The sequence below is a fragment of the Mus caroli genome, unplaced genomic scaffold (assembly GCF_978045245.1).
Source record: "Mus caroli unplaced genomic scaffold, Mus_caroli_1 scaffold_20, whole genome shotgun sequence".
NCBI lineage: Eukaryota > Metazoa > Chordata > Mammalia > Rodentia > Muridae > Mus > Mus caroli.
Genome location: NW_028227275.1, coordinates 47,235,344 through 47,260,393, shown reverse-complemented (window position 1 = coordinate 47,260,393; position 25,050 = coordinate 47,235,344). Strand labels below are relative to the sequence as shown.

The following is a 25,050-nucleotide window of genomic DNA, read 5'->3' as shown; positions in this document are numbered from 1 at the left end:
GGAGTGAGACAGTGTGACCAAGCATGAACAATTTCAATAAAATAAAGACAAGCCTTGTCTTGATCAGGGTGACTATGATCAGGAAGTAGGAAGGCATTTAGTTTTGGATGTTAGACCCAACAATATTATATTGAAGTAACTATAAATCCTTGTAGACAATCCCTACATGCTCTCTAAATTCAATAATTTCTACCATACAAGTGTAAGTTTTCAATAATGTAAATATTGAGTAAATCTTTTCAAGGGCCCCAGTGAGCCTGTACTCCTCATCACAAAAAGCATAGATTGTGAAAACAGAAATTTCTTTAATCATCATCTGATCTATCTCTACTCTTTTCTCAATGTAAACAAGGATGAAAAACAGACTTCTAAGATTTACTTAATGATTTCTTATCTAGAGACCACAACCGTGGAGCCTGAACAATAGGAAGAGTACCTTACAAAGAAGCTAACTCATCCCTGGATGCTCCTGCTGGAGAGTGATGGAGGGAATAACACAGAAAAACCTATCCTGTGTTCTATGGCATGTTACCTGGAATTGATCTTAAAGGGACATTGGACACAAGAGCAGTTTCCACTAACCCTTCATTAAAAGTCTGTGTTGTTTATAAATCAAGTATGGTAATTAATAAGACCATGATGATCTTACAGATGTCCAGACTTAGTCAGGCCTCATTTGAAGATTAGATCCCAGTGAAATTCACCCTTATGTGTGAAACATGGAAATACAGCAGGGATCCTTGCAAGCCACAGAGCCTGCTGCTAGTCTCAGATCGACAGACTATTAATTATTTGACTTTGAACAGCCCTTAACTTGTGCCAATGTTCTCATTAGCAAAATAATAACAATATTAAATCATGTCACAGAACATGAAAGTAAACAAAACTGTTCACAAATATTAAAATCTATGAAAATAGAGGTATTATGTTGATTTAGGTTTTGTTGTGTGGATTATATTTTCACAGTGGAAGTCTCATGTTGTCATACCAAATAAAATTCTAGGTTGTGCTAATGAAACATAATTTATACATGGTCTAATTTGGATAATTACAGGATTAGTTGTATATATAAAGACTGCAAGTTAGGAAGTTCCAACTTGAACTAGTGTGTAATTAGGATTCAGCTCAAATTATTCAAATGAAACAGAATAGAGCAGAGGAAGCAGAGGTCTTAGATGGGGACTCAAGTTCTCTCATAAATGAGGGCAATGGATAGGTCAATATATCTGGTCTTATTTTCTCACCTAAACTTCATGGCAATAATTGATAAAATACTACAAGTAGAATGTGAATGATGGCAATGTCTTCAAAGAAATGGAACATAAGTATTTCAATTTTCTTTAAAAAGCTTCCTGGAGCCACATGAATATAAGGTACTTTCATGGCAATTCTGGATAGAATAGTTAAAGGGTCAGCAAAGCACAATTGTGAAATGATGTAAGAACTGAGCCATATGGTAAAATGGTATTAGAGGAATGCAAAATTGTTATAACTCAGTGTGTAGAAATTTAAGTATAATTTCTTTGAGCAATTGGTACATAAAAGGAAAAGAACATTCATTGTCTTGGTATTTGAAAACTTCTGGAAGCAAGAGAAATGTGGGAACAGACTCCCTCTAGATTGTCAATTATACAATTTTGTCTTTGGTAGAAAGCATATTTGCAGTCATATAAAGGAAACATCACTTACAACATTTAGAGCCTATAAGCAAAGTATATTAAATTTAAATAGATTGTTACATGAACAAAGTAAATGCACAAAATATTTTAATGGGACATAAAAGAAAATAAGTGGGGAAGAATTTCCTACTATATTTAGTGACATAAATTTCTTTGTCAATTATTGGCATGAAGTTATATATGTGTATATGCAGAAATGATAACAAATAGATGTATAAATAGAAATGAATATATTATGCTAGCTAAATCTGATTGTAATATTGGCAAACAGCTGACATTATTTAGCTCTTTCTATGTGCTGGAAAGTGCTCTTCTCTACATCCTGGCAGAAAATTATGTTCAAATACCCTAATGATACAAGTGTGATTTTTTTCTTATGTTTTATATCCTTATGAGGGATATAAAATTGAAGTCCAGAAACCTGTATTTAGATAGATATATTGGATGAATAGATGGATAGATAGAAAGACAGATAATATGATATGTTGGATAGGAAAATATGAAGAAGGAATCTAGGAGGAGCAGAGATAAAAGGGTAATATGGTAAAAGGCAAAATATGACATTCCTTTAACAAGAAGAGTCTCTCTCTCTCTCTCTCTCTCTCTCTCTCTCTCTCTCTCTCTCCATTGTATGTGTATGGGGGCAGGGGGGGGGAAGTATGCACAGACCTGCTCTGGTTTCCTACCATGAAATGATAGAAAGAGACTATTTGAAGGAATAAAGGGAACAGAATAATACATAGAGGAAGACAGGGACAAGTAGGGGGAGCATAAAAATAAGAACAAGAAAAGACACCATCTCACACACAAACACACACACATACTTTGTGTGTGGGTATGTGTGTACATGTGTATAATATGTTATATTTTATATATATGTGTGTGTGTGTGTGTGTGTGTGTGTGTAAAGAAACCAATAACCTTTATATGCTAAGTAAATTATATCCAAAAGCAATTGAGGTACAAAGTAACGTGACTTGACCAAAGGCTCTGACATTAAAAATAACTACAAGTTTGAACATACTTGTAAATGTGATGTAACAAGCAGTGCAAAAAGTGAAGTGTAATATATTAAAGAAGATACATTTTGATTTGGAGTAATAAATACTGAAATAAAATAAAGAATTTTAGTTATTAATACTTGAATAGATAATTTGTTTTGCTAAATAGTTAAATGATAACAAAACATGTGAATGTGCATTGTAAGGGATGAGTCAATATGAAGAGTCAGGCCTCTGTTTATGTACTCCAGAAAGGCATTGTGGGGGAAGGAGATTAAACTAATACCAGTGTTTGAAGACTAAAACTAAGGTCAGTACAAATATTATAAAAAGCAATAAAACCCAAGTCCAAAATGAGATATATTATATTGAACTTTTGGTGGATAGAGGGTCATATGTGAACTAGATGCCTACAGAGCAGATGTGAGAGTATTTAAATTGGAAGAGAGGGACAGACATCTTTGTACCTTCTAAACCTGAGAAGTATATGCCTCTTATCTTTACAGAAATCTCCCAATTTATACCAGAATTAACTAGAAACAGAAATTTGAAAGAGCAAAACTCTGATGTATGAAATGAAGATTCAAGATTTCTGAAAATAACGTCTACAAATACTCAGGGATTATATATTTAATTTCCATCATAAGGAAAAAGACTATCCTTCAGTTGTGGTTTCTTTACAAATCACTCTTAAGTTCTGATGAACAAAGTCACTACATTGAATCCATGGCCAAGAATAACATTAGCACAGTAACGGAATTCATTCTAATAGGCTTTAATGACCACCCCAAGTGGGAGATTCCACTATTTCTGGTATTTCTTAGCTTTTATCTTATCACCATGCTGGGAAACTTGGGCATGGTCATTCTTATCCATGTAGATGTCCAACTCCACATCCCAATGTACTTCTTTCTGAGTCATCTCTCTGTGTTGGATGCCTGCTATACCTCAGTCATCACCCCTCAGATACTGGCAACGCTGGCTACAGATAAAACAGTCATCTCCTATGGACGTTGTGCTGCCCAGTTCTTCTTCTTCACTATCTGTGCTGCTACAGAATGTTTCCTGCTGTCTGTAATGGCCTATGATCGCTATGTTGCTATTAGCAATCCACTGCTCTACACTGTGGCCATGGGCCCTAGAAAATGTTGGAGTTTAGTAGTAGGAGCATATGTCTGTGGAGTGTGTGGGGCCATTCTGCGTACCACATGCACCTTCTCTCTCTCCTTCTGTGAAAATAATCAGATCAATTTCTTCTTTTGTGACCTCCCACCTCTGCTGAAGCTGGCCTGTAGTGACACAACAAATATTGAAATCATCATTGTCTTCTTTGGGAATTTTGTAATTTCGGCCAATGCCTTAGTCATCCTCATTTCATACATGCTCATCATCAAAGCTGTCATGAGAATGAAGTCTTCAGGTAGAAGAGCAAAGACTTTTTCAACATGTGTCTCCCACCTCACTGCTGTGGCTCTTTTATTTGGGACACTCATCTTTATGTACATATTTAGTGGTTCAAAGAAATCCCTAGAAGAAGATAAGGTTGTGTCTGTCTTCTACACTGTGGTCATTCCCATGCTGAACCCACTAATCTACAGCCTAAGAAACAAGGATGTCAAGGCTGCATTCAAGAAGGTTACTGGTAAATGGCAGGTCTCCCACAGCATACAATACTGAGTGAGAGGCTTCTCATCTTAATAAAGATTGTCAGTGTATCCTAATAGACAACGGCACTACATGCATGCAGAACCCATGAACAGAAATAAAGCAGACAAGTCATTCCAGGCAAGGAAATATATGAATGTGGTGAACTTTGTATCTAAAACATTCTGCAATGCTTTATTCTTTCCCCCATTACTAACATTCAGTTCACCATGTCAGTCACTTAATCCCTGCTTTCCTCTAATTAAAGAATTAGAGAATCTAAGGCCCAAGGTTGCCTCACCTGATACTAATCCTTAACATTTTTCTGTTGGCTTTTCCCCTCTTAACATTACTGTGTTTTCTTTTCTTATTTTCATTATTGTTTTTATATTGGATATTTTATTTACAGTTCAAATTTTATCCCCTTTCAGGTTCAATCACTCCAGAAAACCCCCTATACCTTTCCCCTCCTGCTTCTTTGAGGGTGTTTTCCTGACTGTACTGGCTGGTTTTAGGTGTCAACTTGACACAGCTGGAGTTATCACAGAGAAAGGAGCTTCAGTTGAGAAAATTCCTCCATGAAATCCAGCTGTGGAACATTTTCTCAACTAGTGATCAAGGGGGAAAGGCCTCTGTGGGTGGGACCATCTCTGGGCTGGTAGTCTTGGGTTCTATAAGAAAGCAAGTTGAGCAAGCCAGGGGAAGCAAGCCAGTAAGGAACATCCCTCCATGGCTTCTGCATCAACTCCTGCTTCCTGCCCTGCTTGAGTTCCAGTCCTTACTTCTTTCAGTGATGAACAGCAATGTGGAAATGTAAGCTGAATAATCCCTTTCCTCCCCAACTGCTTCTTGGTCATGATGTTTGTGCAGGAAGAAACCCTGACTGAGACACTGATCCATCCACCCACTCCTGCCTATGGACCCTCATATTCCCCTACACCGGGGCATCAAGCATTCACAGGACTAAAGGCCCCTTCTCACACTGATGCTCAACAAGGCCATCCTCTGCTATATATGCAGCTGGATCCATGGATCCCTCCATGGGTACTCTTTGTTTGGTGGTTTACTCCTTGGGAGATGTGGGGTATCTGGTTGATTGATATTCTTGTTCTCACTATGGGGATGCAAACCCCTTAAGATCCTTCAGGTCTTTCCCTAACTCCTCCATTGGGGACCTCATGCTTAGTCCAACAGTTGGCTGCAAGCATTCACTTCTGTATTTGTCAGTCTCTGGCAGAGCCTCTCAGGAGACAGCTATATCAGCTATATCTTGGCAACCACAATGGTGTGTGCATTGTGACTGTATATGGGATGGATCCCCAGGTAGGGCAGTCTCTGAATGCCCTTTTTGTCAGTCTCTGTTCCACACTTTGTCTTTGTATCTCTTCCCATGGGTATTTTGTCGTCCCGTCCCCCCCGCCCGCACCTTCTAAGAAGGACTGAAGCACCCACACTTTGGTCATCCTACTTCTTGAGGTTCATGTTGTGTGTGAATTTTATTCTGGGTATTCTGAGCTTTTAGGCTAATATCCACTTATCACTTAGTGCAAACCATGTGTGTCCTTTTGTGATTGGATTACTTCACTCAGAATATTCTCTTAACATTACTGTGTTTTCTATATCAAAGAATTTATCTGAGAATCTAATTAAACTAATTGAACTTTTTGTTTTCTTCTTAATATGTCACCCAAAACTCCAAGAAATATTGTACAATATAAGTCCCTTCATCAATATAGTGTCTTCTTACTTGCTCAGTTTGGGACAACTTAAAAATGTCTTGCCAGGAACAGCAATATGAACTCAGAGCTGTGTCTCTAGTTGCATATGTAGCAGCAGATGGTCTAGTCGGCCATCAATGGGAGGAGAGGCCTTTGGTATTGCGAAGATCATATGCCCCAGTACAGGGGAATGCCAGGGCCAGGAAGCAGGAGTGGGTGAGTTGGGGAGCAGGGTGGGGGAAGGGTATAGGGGGTTTGGGGAATAGCATTTGAAATGTAAATGAAGAAAATATCTAATAAAAATCTTTTTTAAAAATGTCTTGCCTGTTAATAACTCACTAGCTTTCTTCTTTCATGTTAGTATGGTATCATTGAGATGAAGTTAAGCAGTTACTTATGTGAAGGATTCCACAATGGCCAAATATAGATTCTGAAAGAACCATGACTTGCTGTTGATTATCATCATACAGTCTAATTTGTAAGAAGTTCTCACCAGGTATTGTATTGGTATAGGGATTTTAGTGAGTACAGAGACATATATACAACTGAATCTCATTTACTCACAGATTCCCTGAAAATAATTGTAACTCCTTCACTAAACTTTGAGATCTTTCATAGCTGTGCATATTCTTTTATTCTACATTAAAAGTTCAAAGTAGATTAGTGTTCCATCACTGCTTTTGCAGAAATTTGTGAATGGCATGAATGGTTCTGTTTGCTTTACATAGTAACTCTGCCAAGTAAATAAAGATTTGGTTAACTAAAAAAATGTCTAACCAATAACTTTCCCAAATTGAGACACATTCCATGGGTGAGAACCAATCACTGACACTATTAATGATACTACGTTATGCTTGCAGACAGGATCATAGCATAACTGTCCTCTGAGAGGATCCACCCAAACCTGACCAAAACAGATGTAGAGACCCACAGCCAAACATTAGATGGAGCTCTGGGAGTCCTGGAAGAGCTGGGGGGAAGGACTGGAGGACCCAAAGATGATAGGAACCCCACAGGAAGAACAAGTGTCAACTAATCTGGACCTTGGAGTGCCCCAGAAACTGAATCACCAACCAAAGAGTAAACATATATTGGACATATACCCCTTGCACATAAGTAGCAAATGTGCAGCTGGTTCATTATACAGATCCCCTAACAACTAAGTAGGATCTCTCAATGAATCTAGTGCCTGCCTCTGGATCCCAATCCCCTAACTAGGCTGCTGTGTCATTCCTCACTGAGAGGTCCTGCATTTATTTGATTTGTTTATGGTGGAGGGGAAACCCACTGGGTTCCCCCTTCTCAGAAGAGAAGTGTAGAAGGAAAGACAGGGGAGTTGTGAGAGGGAAACTGGGAGGATGGGGCCGGTGTTGAAATGTTAAATAAATAAATAAATAAATAAATAAATAAATAAAGGAAAAGGTGAAAAGATTTCTATGATTTCTATGTTGCAATTAGGAAACATTTCCTCACTTTCCTGTCAACTCTCTCAACCTTCTAATCCATGTCCATTTCTTTGTGTCAATGTTTATGCCCAAGAACACTGTCTAGCAGTGACCCCCAAGGATCCATTGGACAGAAAATTAGATAGGAAACTGTTGCTAAATTTCCTGATCTACTTTATGCTTTGCCCATATTTGCTCTTAGGACTATAGCAGCATTCTCTGAGGAACAACTCTCCCTACCACATCTCCATTCACTGAGGAATACACTTCTTGGTACAAACCTACAGTACCCCTAGACCTTTCTTCTCAGTCTAGACTGGTTCCTTTTCCTACTGCATCCTGCTTGAAGAAACCCCTCTTGTTAACACATTTTAATGTTCTCAGAACCTAACCTCTTGGTTCAGAAAAGATACCTCTAACTTTTTCCCACAGCCTACCTGAGATTTTCCTCCTAATCAAATCTCCATTATTTTCTGACACCCACCAAAGCAGAAGCTGTCTCTACTGAAGAACCCACAGCCATCATGATTTCCTAGGACAGAAAGGGGACCACAAATCAAAGGTCAGAACATCCAACAAACAAACAAATAGGACCAGATTTAACACCAAGAAACACCTAAATATAATTCTGGATATTTAGACCTTAGAACAAAAATCACAAATAGAAACACCAAGAACAATATCTCCAGCAGAACATAATAATATTAATACATTAGGCCCTGAGAAGTGCAATATAGCAAAAGCACAAGACAAGAACTTCAAAAAAACTTGATAGTATTTCATAAAATTTATTTTCATCATATTATCTCACAATAACTTCTCCAAATTCCAGGCTTCTCTCTCTCTCTCTCTCTCTCTCTCTCTCTCTCTCTCTCTCTCTCTCTCTCTCTCTCTCTCTCTCTCTCTCTCTCTCTCTCTCTCACACACACACACACACACACACAAACAATTTTGTGTCCTCAGTTTTTTTATCCCATCAAGTCAAATTTGCACTGCCTATATATTCTCAGGTGTGGTGCCACCCACTGAAGCAATCTACATGGGGCAAAATTCTGAAAGACAACTGATTTTTCTTCTCCAAGCAACTATCAGTTGCCAAGAGCTCCTCTGCTTGAGTTGGATGCCCACCTCCTGTCTCCAATGGTTGGATGCATACCTGCTGTCTCCATATTTTGATTTGGTCTAGCTTAAGCTTGCACAGATAGACATTTTGCTACAGTTGCTTGTGAATTCATATATGCATCCTACTGTGCTGAGAAAACACTGTTTCCTGGTAGTCATCTATCACCTCTGGCTTTTACAATGTCTCTACCTCTCTTCCACAATGATCCCTGACCTTTAGGAGGAAGCAGTTTTATATGGATGTCTCATTTAGGACCGGGCAATCTGCAGTCTCTTATTTTCTGCATTTTGAGTGGTTGTGAGCCTTTGTGTTAACTGCCATCTACTTCAAGAAGCTTCTCTGGTGAGAGATGAAAATACATTAATATATGAGTAAAAAATAGATTATTAGGAATTAGTTTAATGGTGAAAAACAGGGTTCAAAGCTGAGTAAGATGATCACTTCCTCTAGTAACATGCCTAGTACCTTCCAGCACTATAGGAGTTAGACAGTAAAAAGAAAGTTTCCAAATCAGTACCAGCTCAAACTACTCTAGTCTTACTTTCATTCAACATAATGTGTTGCGTCTAGAAGCCTATCATACTTCCATGTAAGAATTATTTTCCACTCAAAGAAGTGGGGACAAAGATTGCTGATGAAGAAGGGAACAGTGTTCCAAACAAGAGCCAGTATTTTTTTTTCACAATGTGGTGATCATTAATGATGAGGTCCTTAGTTTCTATTGTCAGGGACCTCTCACTTTAGATACTTACCACTAACCTGCACATCATAGTGCTACAAAACCCTGCAGTGGATTTTCATATTGAAATTCATTCAAGCCACACACAATGATTTGCCAATTAGGGTACTTATATTTCTCAGGGGTCAATGGAAGTTTTTGGAAACTTTACAAACTGTCCAAAATGTAAAGACTATCCCTGGAATTCAGTGAATAAAGGCAAAAATATTACCCCAAAATATTACTCCACAACAAAAAATATATATATAATACTAACATCAGTAGAGTTTAGGTTGCACTCTAGGAGTCTCTAAGAACCTGAGGTAATGTTAATGGTCTTGTTTCTGATTCACTGGGAATATTGCACTACAGAATGATCTGGGACATTGGGATAGAAGTACTTTGATCAGAAACAAAGGAATTCATTAAGCTGATAATGAAAAACATACTCCCCTAGTATATACTTTGGGTTATTTTCCGCCCCCAATGGTTTTTCCATGTGATTTCCTAGCATGGTGACCATTTGTGGTGTGAACTCACTTATAGCACTTCATTAATCTGCAGACCATCTTGAAATGGTGTTTTATTAGTAAGAAAACTAAGGTTCACAGAGGCAATGCCAATGTATCCACTTTATAAAAAGCAGAACAGAAATTCTACCCCCAAGTCTAACTCCAGTTAAAGGTACCTTGCTTTCTACCAACACCAGGAAATATCTCTTAACACCATGTGTAGAATGTGATACATAAATCTTATTTCTATTATTGATATTTAAACACTAGAAGGAAGAGGGAAAGTAAATGTAAAAGAGAAAGGAAAGAAAAATGGAGATATTAAAGAAGGGATAGAGAAAAGGAACAGGAGGGGAGGGAATATTTTAATTAAGAAGACAGAATGAATAAGAAGAGGAAAGAAGAGAGGGAACGACCCAGAAGTGAGAACAATGAAACTTAAACTCCAACCACATTTGTAGCTCAGTCTCCTCGTCAATATCTCTCATTGTCACTCTCTTTTCTTGTGTACAGGCACCTCATTCAATCGTCAATAGAACATGTCCAGTTGGAAGCAGAAAGTCACCACAACATGAGAAATCACAATGCTGCTACAGCTTCCTTCCAAGTCCCAGAAGTGAAATTACTATGTCTCCAGGTAAGGAGAGAGGATGGTACCTTTTCCACCAGTGGCCAGCAGGTAGTCATAAAGGATTTCAGATGAAATGTATGTTCACATCAGAAAAGAATCCTGTAATGGTGTTTAAAATCTGGAAATATATGACCAAAAATGTCAATGCCACCAACATACATCGTATGCTACAACCACTTAAAATCCTTATATAGATGGTCAATCCTTTAGTCTCTGCTCTGAACTTTGTCTCTGTAACCCCTTCCATGGGTATTTTGTTCCCACTTCTAAGAAGGATTCTGGACATCCAGAGACTGCCCCATTTGAGGATCCACCCCATAAACATCCACCTAACCCAGACACTATGGCAGATGCCAAAAAAGAGCCTGCTGACAGGAGCCTGATATAGCTGTCTCCTGAGGGCCTCTGCCAGTGCCTGGCAAATACAGAAGTGGATGCTCACAATCATCCATTGGACAAAGCACAGGGTCCCCAATGAAAGAACTAGAGAAAGTACCCAAGGAGCTGATGGGGTCTGAAGCCCCATAGGAGGAACATCAATATGAATTAGCCAGTACCCCCAGAGCTCCTTGGAACTAAACCACCAATCAAAGAAATCACATGGTGGAACTTGTGGTTCTAGCTGTATATAAGCAGAGGATGGCCTAGTTGGTCATCAATGGGAGGAGAAGCCCTAGGTCCTGTAAACGTTCTATGCCACAGTATAGGGGAATGCGAGGGCCAAGAAAGGATGTGGGTGGGTTGGGGATCAGGGGAGATAGGGGATTTTCAGAGGGGATCCTAGGAGAGGAGATAACATTTGAAATGCAAATAAAGAAAATATCTAATAAAAAACAAATACAAAAAAAATAAATTCTTATACAAGTTCTTTTTCACTTATTTCAAGTTATCCAAAACCTGTACCTGGTGCATCAGCTACTACACAGCATTATCCCACCTATATTATACAATGAATCCCCCTATGTCTTCAGGTTTACTTCATTAAAATTCCACTATATATATATATATATATATATATATATATATATATATAGAGAGAGAGAGAGAGAGAGAGAGAGAGAGAGACAGAGACAGAGACAGAGACAGAGACAGAGACAGAGACAGAGAGACAGAGAGACAGAGAGACAGAGACAGGCACCTAGTATTGGATACAAGTTAGGTGAAATCCTTTGACTCATAGTTTATGAGGGATTAAACAAGAATTGTAATCTACTAATGCCCCTAACATAGCTTTTTTTCTCTGTGTAAGGAATACAAAATAAAGTCACAGTAATAGAATAAATTTCAAGCACTGAGCTACAAGAACATAGTAAAACTGTTAGCACCAATGAACAATATGTAAAGAGACATCTTACTGAAGGGATTGGTGTTTGATAAAAGCCTCAAACAATAAATCAAGTTCTAAGGAAAGGAAGCATGAAAATACTAGCTGAGACTCTAGGATAAAGAATAAATAAGTGATTATTCAAGGCAAAAGGCAATAAAGAATTGATAATAACTTACTATGGATTTTGACAGTAGTTATACAGAAAGCATGTGTCCATGTCAAAGTGGATCTTATGTGCCACATTTAAGGGCATAGAGTTTACATTTTAGGAGGTGGCTTGCTGACTATTGCTGACAAGCAGTGTGTATTTCTCCATGTGATTAGGGAGATGAACAGGAAACAGATGGACTGAAAGAGTGATTGGAGCAGGAAGACCAGGTTCAGTATTTGTTAAAGCTGCAGGTTTGAAAAACATCCTTTTTCACACCAAAAACATTCCTCAGGAAGGCAGAGATTTGGTAAATACCCTTTCTCTCTTTTAAAGACAAAGAAACCATAAACTAAACTGAGAAATGACAACAGATGTCAAAGAAAATGTGAAGAAAATAACTATGGAAAAATACTTAAACTTCAAAAATAGAAGAAAAACAGAAAAAAAATGAAAGAAATAGGTTAAGTAGAAATGCAGACTATTCCAGTGCTTCAACCACAAAACCCATACCAAAATTTACTATGGAATACAAATTCTACCATTGATTTAGATTGATGGCTTCATTCAGAAGGAATGACACAGGTTGTGTATTCAATAGAGCCTCCATAAAGACTGTTAAACTTAAAGAGGATGATGGATGAATAGATTTGTCAACTAATTATTGATGGTTATGAATTATGACAAGTTCATTATGTTAGTTCAAAGAGATGAAGACCACATATGACTACAAACTTCTGTAGGTTGTCCAATGTTGTTTCATGAACCTCTGATGCATGTCAATAGATTGTAGTCAGGAATTCTGCCAGTTTTTCCTTTGGCCCTCAGCCTAGGAACATCAGGCAATCAGGAAAGTGTGCGGCAATGAGAGTGCAATATAATGAGTTATCTGAAAAGCCATCAGCTGTCTCATGACTACTTAATCCTGGGAAGGGCTCCAGAGTGTCCATGTTCAAGGCATTGACCCAGTTTCTCCTCCATACAGATAGTACAGTGTTTCAAAAGTGTCCTCAGAACCAGTGACCCAATATGGAGATGAGCCAGTGCATCACTAAAACCCTTGACTTCCTGTCCTACCATGACCCCATCAGCACAGTGTTGGCCATCTGAACCACCCTGCTTTTCCTCCTTTGCCTGCATACCTTAGGCATCTTCATGTATTACCCTCACACCTACATTGTCTGACCCCAGTAACTACCAGCTCAGCTAGCTTATGCTGTCCTCCTTGACATTGTTTTCTTTGCCCCTTCCTGTTCATTGCATACACAAACCCCTTACCTGTGCTGTGCAACAGACAGCCTTTTGAGTCATCTTCACAGTGTGCACTTTGATGGCCAATACCATTGTAGTAGTGATAGCCTTCCAGGCCACAAGGCCAGACACAAGTGTCAGTATGTGGGCAGAACCAGTCCTCCTTTTCACTGTTCCTAGTATCTGTTCCCTGATCCAAGCAGTATTGTGTATCCTCTGGGTGACCAAAAGGCCCACACAGCTTATAAAACCTACAGATTCTGGGCCCACTGTAATTTCCAAGTGTGATGGGGCTCCTTAGAGCTGTTTTATGGGATATTTGGATCTACTAGGTCTGGTCAGCTCACTTGGGGCAATTCCTGCCCGCAGGCTGCCTAACACTTTCAAAGAAGCAATGCACATCACTGTCAGCATGCTAGTCTGTTAGTCTGCTTCTGTGTCTGGGTGTTCTTCATACCTACCCACCAGAGCACCCAAGTTAAGGACACAGTAGTTGTGGAGGTCTTTGTCATCTTGACATCAGGAGCAGGCCTCATGACGTTCTTCTTCTTCTTCATCATCTTCTTCTTCCTTATCATCTCTATATTAGTTCCCTCATCTGTAAATATATATATATTGTGTGTGTGTGTGTGTGTGTGTGTGTGTGTGTGTGTGTGTGTGTGTGTGTGTGGTGTGTATCTGGCCTGGGCCATTGGAAGAGACAGAACATCATGATATATCTCTAGTATGTCTCAAGGTATTAAAGTACCCATGTTTCTAGGCAATGAAACACAAACATATTCCCATAACTATAATCATACGTTTTTACTAACACTAAAATAACTCAGAAAAAAAAAAAACTAAAGCTTAGTATGTTCGTAGGCATAGCTCATGGAGTAACATTAAATATAATCATTTGTCTTATAGATATAACCATAATGATAGTGGTATCATTGTCTAAACATTAATCCTAAAATGAATACTAAGTCAAGATACCTGTCTAACCCTAATTATCTAACATTAACCCTAACACAAACCCTAAAATTAATCCTAAAACAAAGTTTTTATCTAATCATATTCTAATCATAAATATTTTTCTACCTAAACATAAATATGTTTCTACACCTACACTATCATAATCATAATCCTAACCATAGTCTTTCTCAATCATAAAACCCTAGACATAACCATAACATTTTGAATAAAACAAATACAACAATTAAAACTGTAAATATTAAATTGCTGAATAGAACAGCAATGGCTTGTGCTATAAGATCAAGAATCAACAAATGGGACCTCATAAAATTGCAAAGCTTCTGCAAGGCAAAAGACACCATCAATAAGACAAAAAGGCCACCAACGGATTGGGAAAGGATCTTTACCTATCCTAAATCAGATAGGGGACTAATATCCAATATATATAAAGAACTCAAGAAGGTGGACTCCAGAAAATCAAATAACCCCATTAAAAAATGGGGCTCAGAGCTAAATAAAGAATTCTCACCTGAGGAATACCAAATGGCTGAGAAGCCCCTGAAAAAATGTTCAGCATCCTTAATCATCAGAGAAATGCAAATCAAAACAACCCTGAGATTCCATCTCACACCAGTCAGAATGACTAAGATAAAAAATTCAGGTGACAGCAGATGCTGGCGAGGATGTGGAGAAAGAGGAACACTCCTCCATTGTTGGTGGGATTGCAAGCTTGTATAACCACTCTGGAAATCAGTCTGGCAGTTCCTCAGAAAATTGGACATAGTACTAACGAAGGATCCCGCAATATCTCTTCTGGGCATATATCCAAAAGATGTTCCAACTGGTAAGAAGGACACATGCTCCACTATGTTCATAGAAGCCTATGTATAATAGCCAGAATCTGGAAAGAACCCAGATGTCCCTCAATACAGGAATGGATACAGAAAATGTGGTCCATTTACACAATGGAGTACTACTCAGCTATTAAAAAGAATGAATTTATGAAATTCCTAACCAAATGGTTGGACCTGGAGGGCATCATTCTGAGTGAGGTAACACAATCACAAAAGAACTCAAATGATATGTACTCACTGATATGTGGATATTAGCCCAGAAACTTAGTATACCCGAGATATAAGAGACAATTTGCAAAACACATGAAACTCAAGAAGAACGAAGACCAAAATGTAGACACTTTGCCCCTTCTTAGAATTGGGAACAAAACATCCATGGAAGGAGTTACAGAGACAAAGTTTGGAGCTGAGAAAAAATGATGGACTATCTAGAGACTGCCATATCCCAGGATCTATCCCATAATCAGCCTCCAAACGATGACACCATTGCATACACTAGCAAGAGTTTGCTGAAAGGACCCTGATATAGCTGTCTCTTGTGAGACTAGGCCGGGGCCAAGCAAACACAGAAGTGGATGCTCACAGTCAGCTATTGGATGGATCACATGGCCCCCAATGGAGGAGCTAGAGAAAGTATCCAAGGAGCTAAAGAGATCTGCAACCCTGTAGGTGCAACATTATGAACTAACCAGTAGCCGGGAGCTCTTGACTCTAGCTGCATATGCATCAAAAGATGGCCTAGTTGGCCATCACTGGAAAGAGAGGCCCATTGGACATGCAAACTTTATATGCCCCAGAACAGGGGAATGCCAGGGTCAAAAAGTGGGAGTGGGTGGGTAGGGGAGTCGGGGGTGGGGGGGGGGGTTGATATGGGAGGCTTTTGGGATAGCATTGGAAATGTAATTGAGGAAAATACCTAATAAAACATATTTTAAAAATATTTTTAAAAAAGGAAAATCAAGAGGCTTCTCTGGGATAATTATAAAATGAGATATAATATTTTAAAACGTAATGCAGCAGAATTAGGCAAAACAAACCAAAAAATGTAAATCTTACATGTAACTCCATGCCTTTAACATTAATACTAATTCTAAGACTAGCACAAACTCTGCAAATGTAAAATTAAATCTAACATTAGTGCTAATCATAACCTAACACTGTGTCTAAGGCTAATCCTTACCATAACCCAAATCTTTTTCTATTCTACAAACCCTCAAACTAACCCTAAGTCTAACACTTCACCTTTGTCTAACCTTAAGTCCATTCCCAAAACTAGGTTACTAAAAAAGAACCTAACCATAATTCCAGTGAGAAACCTATAATCTAACCATAACCTTCCACTAACCCAAACAGTAACACAACCCTATCATTTTGTCTAAACCCTGCTCTAACAATACCACCCTATACATTTAACTAAAAGTAATCACACCACTAATCCAAAACCTAAGGCTAATCATAGCACATACTTATTCATAAACCACATACTTATTCCTAAAACTTAACTTACCCCTTTGTCCAACCACAATACTTATGCTAATCTTAAAACCCTAACCACAGACCAATATTATGAGAACAGTAACTCTATACACTAACCAAACACAAACCCTAAGCTAATCTCTAAACCTAAACCTATCACTAACTAAAAACAAGAACTAATACTAACCATAAACTTAACTTTCACCCTCTAAAGCTAAATATAAATATAACAATAACTATAGCTATTTATGCATCACTCAACCTACCTGCAACACCAACCCTAAATCTTGATAAAGACAATAATCTTAAAACTAACTCTAAGTCTAAAAGAAACCCTAAATTTAACCCTAAAGCACTGTGTAACTATAACTCTAACCACAACACTAACTCTAACACTATCCACAAAATTTTGGCTAAAATATTAGCATTAAATAGATAAAACACTAGTGTTTTATATAACCATTGTACTGGCTGGTTTTGTGTGTCAACGTGACACATGCTGGACTTGTCACAGAGAAAGGAGCCTCTCTTGAGGAAATGCCTCCATGAGATCCAGCTGTAAGGCATTTTCTCAATTAGACATCAATCGGAGAGGGCTCAGCCCATTGTGGGTGGTACTATTCCTGGCTATTCCCAGTTGTCCTGGGTTCTATAAGAAAGCAAGCTGAGCAAGCCAGTAAGCAGCACCCTTCATGGCCTCTGCATTAGCTCTTGCCTCCAAGTTCCTGACCTGCCTGAGTTTCTGTCCTGACTTCCTTTGGTAATGAACAGCAATATAAAAGTGTAAGCTAAATAAACCCTTTCCTCCCCAGCTTGCTTCTTGGTCATGATGTTTTGTGCAGCAATACAAATCCTGACCAAGCCAGTCGTAATCCTAGCACTAATTCTGACCCTAACATTAACCCTTTATTTAAATTAACAGCTCTGTCTGAATCCCTGGAGGCCTGTTGCTGCCAAGGAAAACCAAGTGAAAAATTAAGTCCCAAAGCCCTGTCTACTGGCAAGCCTAGCAGCCTGACCCTAACATTAGACCTAATCCTAACAATCACTCTAACCAAAATCATTTTCTATTCCTAATACTAACCATAACCATTTCTCTCTATCTGTCACCTGAACTCCTTGATAATACAAACTCTAATTATGAAATGTAACCCTAATTATAAGAGTAACTTTAACTGTGACCCTTATCCCTAAAACAAAATTAATTCTAAATCTAATACTAAGTTTTTATCTAATCCTAACAATAACGATGTGTCTGATACAAAACTCTACCTATAAAATTTTGGCTAAACATATAACCTTAACCCTAAACAAAACCCAACCTGAATATGAATTATAAACTTAAAGCTAATTCTACCTTTAAGTCAAGCCCTCTAAATAAAAAATAATAATAATTACCTCAATACTTAGAGCTTATACCCTAATCCTAATCCTAAATCTAACACTTTAACAATATATTGAAGCACTCATTTCCCAGGCCACAGCTCTGCCTGAATTTCTGGAGGCCTGCTGCTGCCAAAGAAAACCAAGTGAGATCGGTAAGTCCCAAACCCCTGTCTACTAGCCAGCCCAGCAGCCTTGAGGTTTACCCAATCTCCTCTGTGCTCTGATTTTTTTTAAATTAGGTATTTATTTCATTTATATTTCCAATGCTATCACAGAAGTCCCCCACCTGCTCCTCTACCTACTCCCACTTCCTGGCCCTGACATTCCCCTGTACTGAGGCAGATAAAGTTTGCACGACCAATGGGCCTCTCTTTCCACTGATGGCCGACTAGGCCAACTTCTGATACATATGCAGCTAGAGACACGAGCTCTGGGGGGTAATGGGTAGTTCATAATGTTGTTCCACCTATAGGGTTGCAGATCCCTTTAGCTCCATGGTTACTTTCTCTAGCTCCTCCATTGGGGGACCCTGTGATCGATCCAATGACTGTGTGTGCTCTGACTTCTAATCCATACCTCTCACCCAAGTCACACTTGGCTGTAGCTATCAGCAACCACCAGGTGAGACCCATACCCAAATTCCCTGGCTGACATCCCCTCTGGGAAAATTCTGTAGAACAAGCTCTTCCCTGCACCCTCTGCACTCAATTTCATGGATCATAGCCCTGTCTGAATCCCTGGAGGCCTGGCAGGGACAACAAGGTGAAATCACCAAGTCCCAAAAGCATACCTGCCAGCCCATCTGGGAAACCTAGCAGCATCAAGCTCCACCCTGCCTCCTCTGCATTGCTATTGTCAGGGCCACAAATCCATCTGAATCCCTGGATGCCTGCTGCTTCCCAGGACAAATGGAGGCCTGCAACCATTAGGGATCACTAGCTAGCTCTCTACCTGCAACCCTGGAGGCTTGCCCCATCCAGGACAACCAGTAGCATGAAGCCATCAAGAACAAGCCTGCTGCCACCAGGGAAAACCAGCTCTACCACAATCCCAGAGATCTGCTGACACAGGGACTAAAAACTCTACTTGCAGTCCCAGATGTCTGTCCCCATAAGGGAATACCAGGCCTTCCAAAACTAGGGACAAGCCGATCGTTTAAGGTCAATGTAAGAACACTATCAAAAAAAAAAAAAAAAAAAAAAAAAAAAAAAAAGCCAGAGTAATATGACAATATCGGAACCCAGCTATATACCACAGCAAGCCCTGAGTATCCTAACACACCTGAATTGCAAAAAATTTACCTTAAAGCCCTCTGACTAAGATAATAAAGTGCCGTAAAGAGGAAATAAATAAATCAGGTAAGAAAATACAGGAAAATGTAATCAAAGAGGTAGGTGCCCTTAAAGAGGAAATGAATTAAGTATAAAGAAATACAGAAAAATATAATCAAACAGGTGAAATACCTTAGTAAAACTGCTCAAGACTTGAAAATGAAAATAAAAGCAATAAAGAAAACACAATCTGAGACAACCCTGGAGATGGAAACTCTAGGAAAGGGAACAGGAACTACAGATGCAGGCATCACTAACAGAAAACAAAGACATGGAAGAAGAAACCATAGAAGAAATTTATATATCAATCAAAAGAAACACTAAATCACAAAGTTTCTAACAAAACATCCAGGAAATTTGGGACACTGTGAAAATACCAAACCTAAGAAAAGGAAAAGAAAATGGGAAACACACCTAACTCAAATGACCAGAAAGTATTTTCAACAAAACCATAGAAGAAAATTCCCCTAACATGAAGAAAAAAATGCCTATAAACTTATAAGAAGCTTATAGTACAGCAAATAGAGTAAACCAATAAAGAAAGTTGTCCCACATTAGGTAACAAAACTCTAAATACATAGAACAAAGAAAGACTATTAAAAGCTGCAATGGGGAGAGACTGTACTCCAAATCCCCTCCACACCCAAAAACAGCTTGATTCCCAGGAGATCCATCACAGTCAGGCTCACAGATCAGGTCCTCCAGCATGTAATACACACACACACACACACACACACACTCACACACACATACAGACATCTTGACTCATAGAAGGTCCTTCAAACCAGGCTCATAGGAGGGAGAGACTCCAGTAAAGAGACAGTAAGGCCAGTTAATACCAGAGATAACAAGATGGTGAGAGGCAAACACAAGAATATAAGCAACAGAATCCAATGCCACTTGATACCATCCGAACACAGTTCTCCCGCCACAGTAAGGCCTGGATACCCCAGCACACCTGAAAATCGTGATGCTGACCTAAAACCCCAGTCCATGAAGATTATAAAGGACCTTAAGGGGGATATAAAGAACCCCTTTAAAGAAATATAGGATAAGGCAAGTAAACAGGTAAACGTACTTAAAGAAAAAACACATAAATCCTTTCAAAAAATACAGGAAAACACAGACAAACACGTGAAGGAATTAAACAAAACCACCCAGGATCTAAAAGAAGAAAGAGAAAAGAACAAAGAAATCACACAGGGAGGGAAACCTGGAAATGGAAAAATGAGGAAAGTGATTAGAAGTTACAGATGCACGAATCACCAACAAAATACAAGAGCTAGAGCAAATCTCAGGAGTAGAACATAACATAGAAGATATTGACAAAATCAGTCAAAGAAAATAGAAAGTGCAAAAACTTCTTAACCCAAAACTCAGAAAATTCAGGACACAATGAAAAAAAAATCTAAGAATAATAGGAATAGAAGACAGAGAAGATTCACAATTCAAAGTGCCAGAAAATATCTTCAAAAAAATCATAGAAGAAAACTTCCCTATCCTAAATAAAGAGATGTTCATAAATGTATAAGAAGCCTACTGAACAACAAATAGATTGGACCAGGAAAGAAATTGCACCTATCACATGAATATCAAAACACTAAATACAAAGAACAAAGAAAGAACATGAAAAGATGTAAGGGAAGAAAGCCAAGTAACATATAAAGGCAGACTTATCAGATTTACACCAGACATCTCAACAGAGACTCTAAAAGTCAGAAGATCTTAGACTGATGTCATGTGAATCCTAAGAGAACCAAATGTGAGCCCATGCTAAGATAATATACCCAACCCAACACTCAATCACCATAGATGTAGAAAACAAGATATTCTACAAAAAAAATAAATAAATAAACAATGTCTTTCCACTCATCCAGCCCTACAGAGGATAATAGAAGGAAAAAACTTCAATATAAGGAAAGAAATTACACCCAACGAAATACAAAAACCACAAAATAAGAGAATCACATAAACATAACAACACCTCTAACAACAAAAATAATATGAACCAAAAATCATTGGCCTTTAATATCTTTCAATATCAATGGACACAATTCCCCAATAAAAACACATAGGCTAATGGGGTGGGTAAATAAAAAGGGTGCACAATTTTCTGCATATAGGAAATACACCTCAGTAATAAAGACAGACACTACCCCAGACTAAAAGGCTGAAAAATATTTTCAAGCAATTGTTCCCAAGAAACAAACTGGGGTAGCTATTCTTATATCCAACAAAATAGACCAAAAATTATCAAAAGAAATGGGAAAGGACACCTCATACTCATCAAAGGAAAAATCCACCAGGAGGAACTCTCAATTCTTAATATCTATCTCCCAAATGTAAGGGCAACCACATTTGTAAAGGAAATGTTACTGAAGCTCAAAATATACTCATTGAACCTCACATAATAATAGTGGGAGACTTCAACATCCCACTCTCAATAATGGACAGATCATTGAATCAGAACCAAAATACAGACACCGTGAAACTAACAGCAGTTATGAACCAACTGATTTTAATGGCTATCTATAAAACATTTTACCCTAAAACAAAAGAATATGCCTTCTTCTCAGCACCTCATGACACCTTCCCTAAAACTGAGCATGTAATCAGATATACAACAAGTCTCAACAGATACAAGAAGATTGAGAGGATCCCATGCATTCTATCCAATCACCACAAACTAAGACAGGTCTTCAATAACAAGAAAAACAACAGAAAGCCGATATATTCATGAAAACTGAATAACTCTCTACTCAATGATAAACTGGTTAAGGAAGAAATTAAAGGTTTTCTCTAATTGAAAAAGAAAAAGCACAGCATACCCAAACTTAATGGGACACTATGAAAGCAGGGCTAAGAGGAAAATTCATATCACTGAGTGCCTTTGTAAAGAAATTGGAGAGAATCAACACTATCAACTTAACAGCCCACCTGAAAGCTCTAGAACAAAAAGAAGCAAACACATCCAAGAGGAGTAGATGGCAGGGAATATTCAAACTTGGGCCTGAAATCAACCAGTTAGAAGCAAAATGAACTATACAAAGAATCAACAAAACTAGGAGCTGGTTCTTTGAGAATATCAAACCCTTAGCAACACTAAAGGGCACAGAGATACTAGCCAACTTAACAAAATCAGAAATGAAAAGGCAGACACAGCAGCAGAAACTGAGAAAATCCAAAATATCATCAGATCCTATTACAAAAGCCTATACTAAATACAACTGGAGAATGTAGAAAAAATGGATGATTTTCTAGACAAATTCCAGATATCAAAGTTAAATCAGGATGAGATAAATTACCTAAATATTCCCATAACCACTAATGAAATAGAAGCATTAAAATCATTAAAATCTCCCAACCAAAATAAAGCTCTGGACCACATGTTTTTAATGTAGAATTCTACCAGACCTTCAAATAAGACCTAATACCAATACTTCTCAAACTATTCCACCAAATAGAAGCAGAAGGAATACTACCTAATTTGTTCTATGACGCCACAGTTATCCTGATACCTAAACAATACAAAGACCCAACAAAGAAAGATAAACTTCAGGCCAATTTTGCTTATAAATATCAATGCAAAAATTACTGAATAAAATTATAGCTAATTGAATCGAAGAACATATCAAAACCACGATTCACCACAATAAAGTAGGCTTCATCCCAGGATAGCAAGGTTAGTTCAATAATGGCTATTCCAGGTTGTCAACTTGAGAATATCTGGAATTAACTACAGTACAGAATTGGAGGGCTCATGGAAGATTCAGATCATGAGGCTGGAAGACATACATTTCTGACCTGGATTTTAGCATGGAGATCTTGAGACATAGTGACCATTAAAAGGCCCAGGCAAGGTAGTGCATGCCTTTAATCCCAAGAGACTAAGGAAAGAACACCTCTGAGTTTTAATGTCAGCCTGAGACAAAGCAAGTCCCAATCCAGGAACGGTGGTACACACCTTTAATCTGGGCCATACCTTCTGCTGGAGGCTTATGTAAGGACATTGAAAACAGGAAAATTCACTCTTCTTCACCTGCTTGCACTTACTTGCCAGTACATCTATTGGAACCTACTTCTATAGTAGACCAGCTGAAACAACTAGAGTCATGGGACTGAGCAACTACTAGATTCCTGGACTTCCCATTCACAGCTAATCATTGTTGGGTTAGTTGGACTATAGACTCTATCTCATCACAATAAATTCCCTCAATACCATAGTAATAAAATCTATGTGGTATTGGTGTATAAACAAACATGTTGACTAATGCAATCAAATTGAGCACCTGAAATAAAGCAACACACCCACAGACACTTGGATTTTGACAAAGAAGCCAAAATCATACAGTGAAAAAGGGAGAGTATCTTCAATAAATGATACTGATCTAACTGGATGTCAGCAAGCAGAAGTAGATCCATATTTTATCCCCCTGCAGAAACCCAAGTCCAAGAGAATAAAAGACCTCAATGTAAAACTGAATACATTAAAATCCAGAAAACTAGAAAGTGGAGAATAGTCTTGAACTCATTGGTACAGGAAACAACTTTTTGGACAAATAACCCATGGCTCAGGCAGTAAGATCAACAATTAATAAATGGGACCTCATGAAACTGAAGAACTTCTGTAAGGAAAATGACACTATAAATAGGACAAAATTGCAGCCTACAGATTGGGAACCTACCTTCATCAAACCTACATCTGACAGAGAGCTAAAATACAAAGTACATAAAGCACTCAAGAAGTTAGATGCTTACAACCCAAATGACCCAATTGAAAACTGGGATACAGAGCTAAACAGAGATTGCTTACAGAGGAATCTAGAATGGGTAAGAAATACTTAAAGAAATGTTCAACATCCTTAGTTACAGGGAAATGCAAATCAAAATGACTCTGTGATTCCATCTTATACCCATTGAAATCGCTAAGATCAAAAATTAAAGGGACAGGACACATTGGCGGGGATGTGGAGCAAGCAGAATACTTCTAGATTGCTCTGGGAGTGGAAACTTGTACAACCACTATGGAAATAGAGTTGGCAGTTTCTCAAAAGACTGGGAATAGCTCTATCTCAAAAAACAGGTATATCACTCCTAGGCATATACCCAAAGGTGCTCCGTCATCCTACAAGGACACTTGCACAACTATATTCATATCAGCTTTATTTATAATTGCCAAAAACTGGAAACAACCCAGACTGCCCTCAACCAAAGAATGGATAAAGAAAACGTGGTTCACTTGCACAACGAAATACTACTCAACTATTAAAATTAAGGATGTCATGAAATTTGTAGGTAGATGGATAGAACTAGGATATATTATCCTGAGTGAAGTAACCCAAACCCGAAAGAAAATACATGGTATGCACTCACTTTTAAGTGGATATTTGTCATAAAATACAGGATAACCATACTACAGTCCACACACCCAAAGAAGCCAAATAACTAGGAAGGCCCAAGGAAGGATGGTTGAATCTTTCTCAGATGGTGAAATAAAGGAGTTTGTATAGAAGATGAGGAAGGAAGCCTGGTGGGGGGAATCAGATGTAAGAAGGGCAAGGGAGAGAATTAAATCTGCAGTGGACAGAGGGGGGCATCTCTAGGACATGCCAGAGACATGGAATGGGGAAGGTCCCAAGGAGTCGACAGGAGTGACTTTAACTGAGACTCCCAGCAGTGAAGGATATGAAGTCTAAAGTGCCTACCTCCTGTAGCTAGGAAGGAATCCAAGTGGAGAGATAAGGACAGAACCCATCCACAATACCTTAGGCTCAAAATGTGTCCTACCTACAAATGTTCAGAGACAAATATGAAGGAGAGACAGACAGAATAGCTAACCAATGTCTGGCCCA

The 25,050-nt window shown here is 38.4% G+C and overlaps 1 protein-coding gene across 1 annotated transcript; it reads left to right on the top strand.

Moving 5' to 3' along the window:
* Positions 1-3,406: 3,406 nt before the first annotated feature.
* Positions 3,407-4,357, top strand: LOC110285928 (olfactory receptor 9I1-like). Its single transcript, XM_021152406.2, has one exon. The coding sequence runs from the start codon at positions 3,407-3,409 to the stop codon at positions 4,355-4,357; it is 951 nt and encodes a 316-aa protein (XP_021008065.1).
* The last annotated feature ends 20,693 nt before the right edge of the window (positions 4,358-25,050 follow it).

What these genes read in the sequence shown, in the direction of transcription:
- LOC110285928 (XM_021152406.2), top strand. Translation starts at nt 3,407, where the DNA reads ATGGCCAAGAATAACATTAGCACAGTAACGGAATTCATTCTAATAGGC.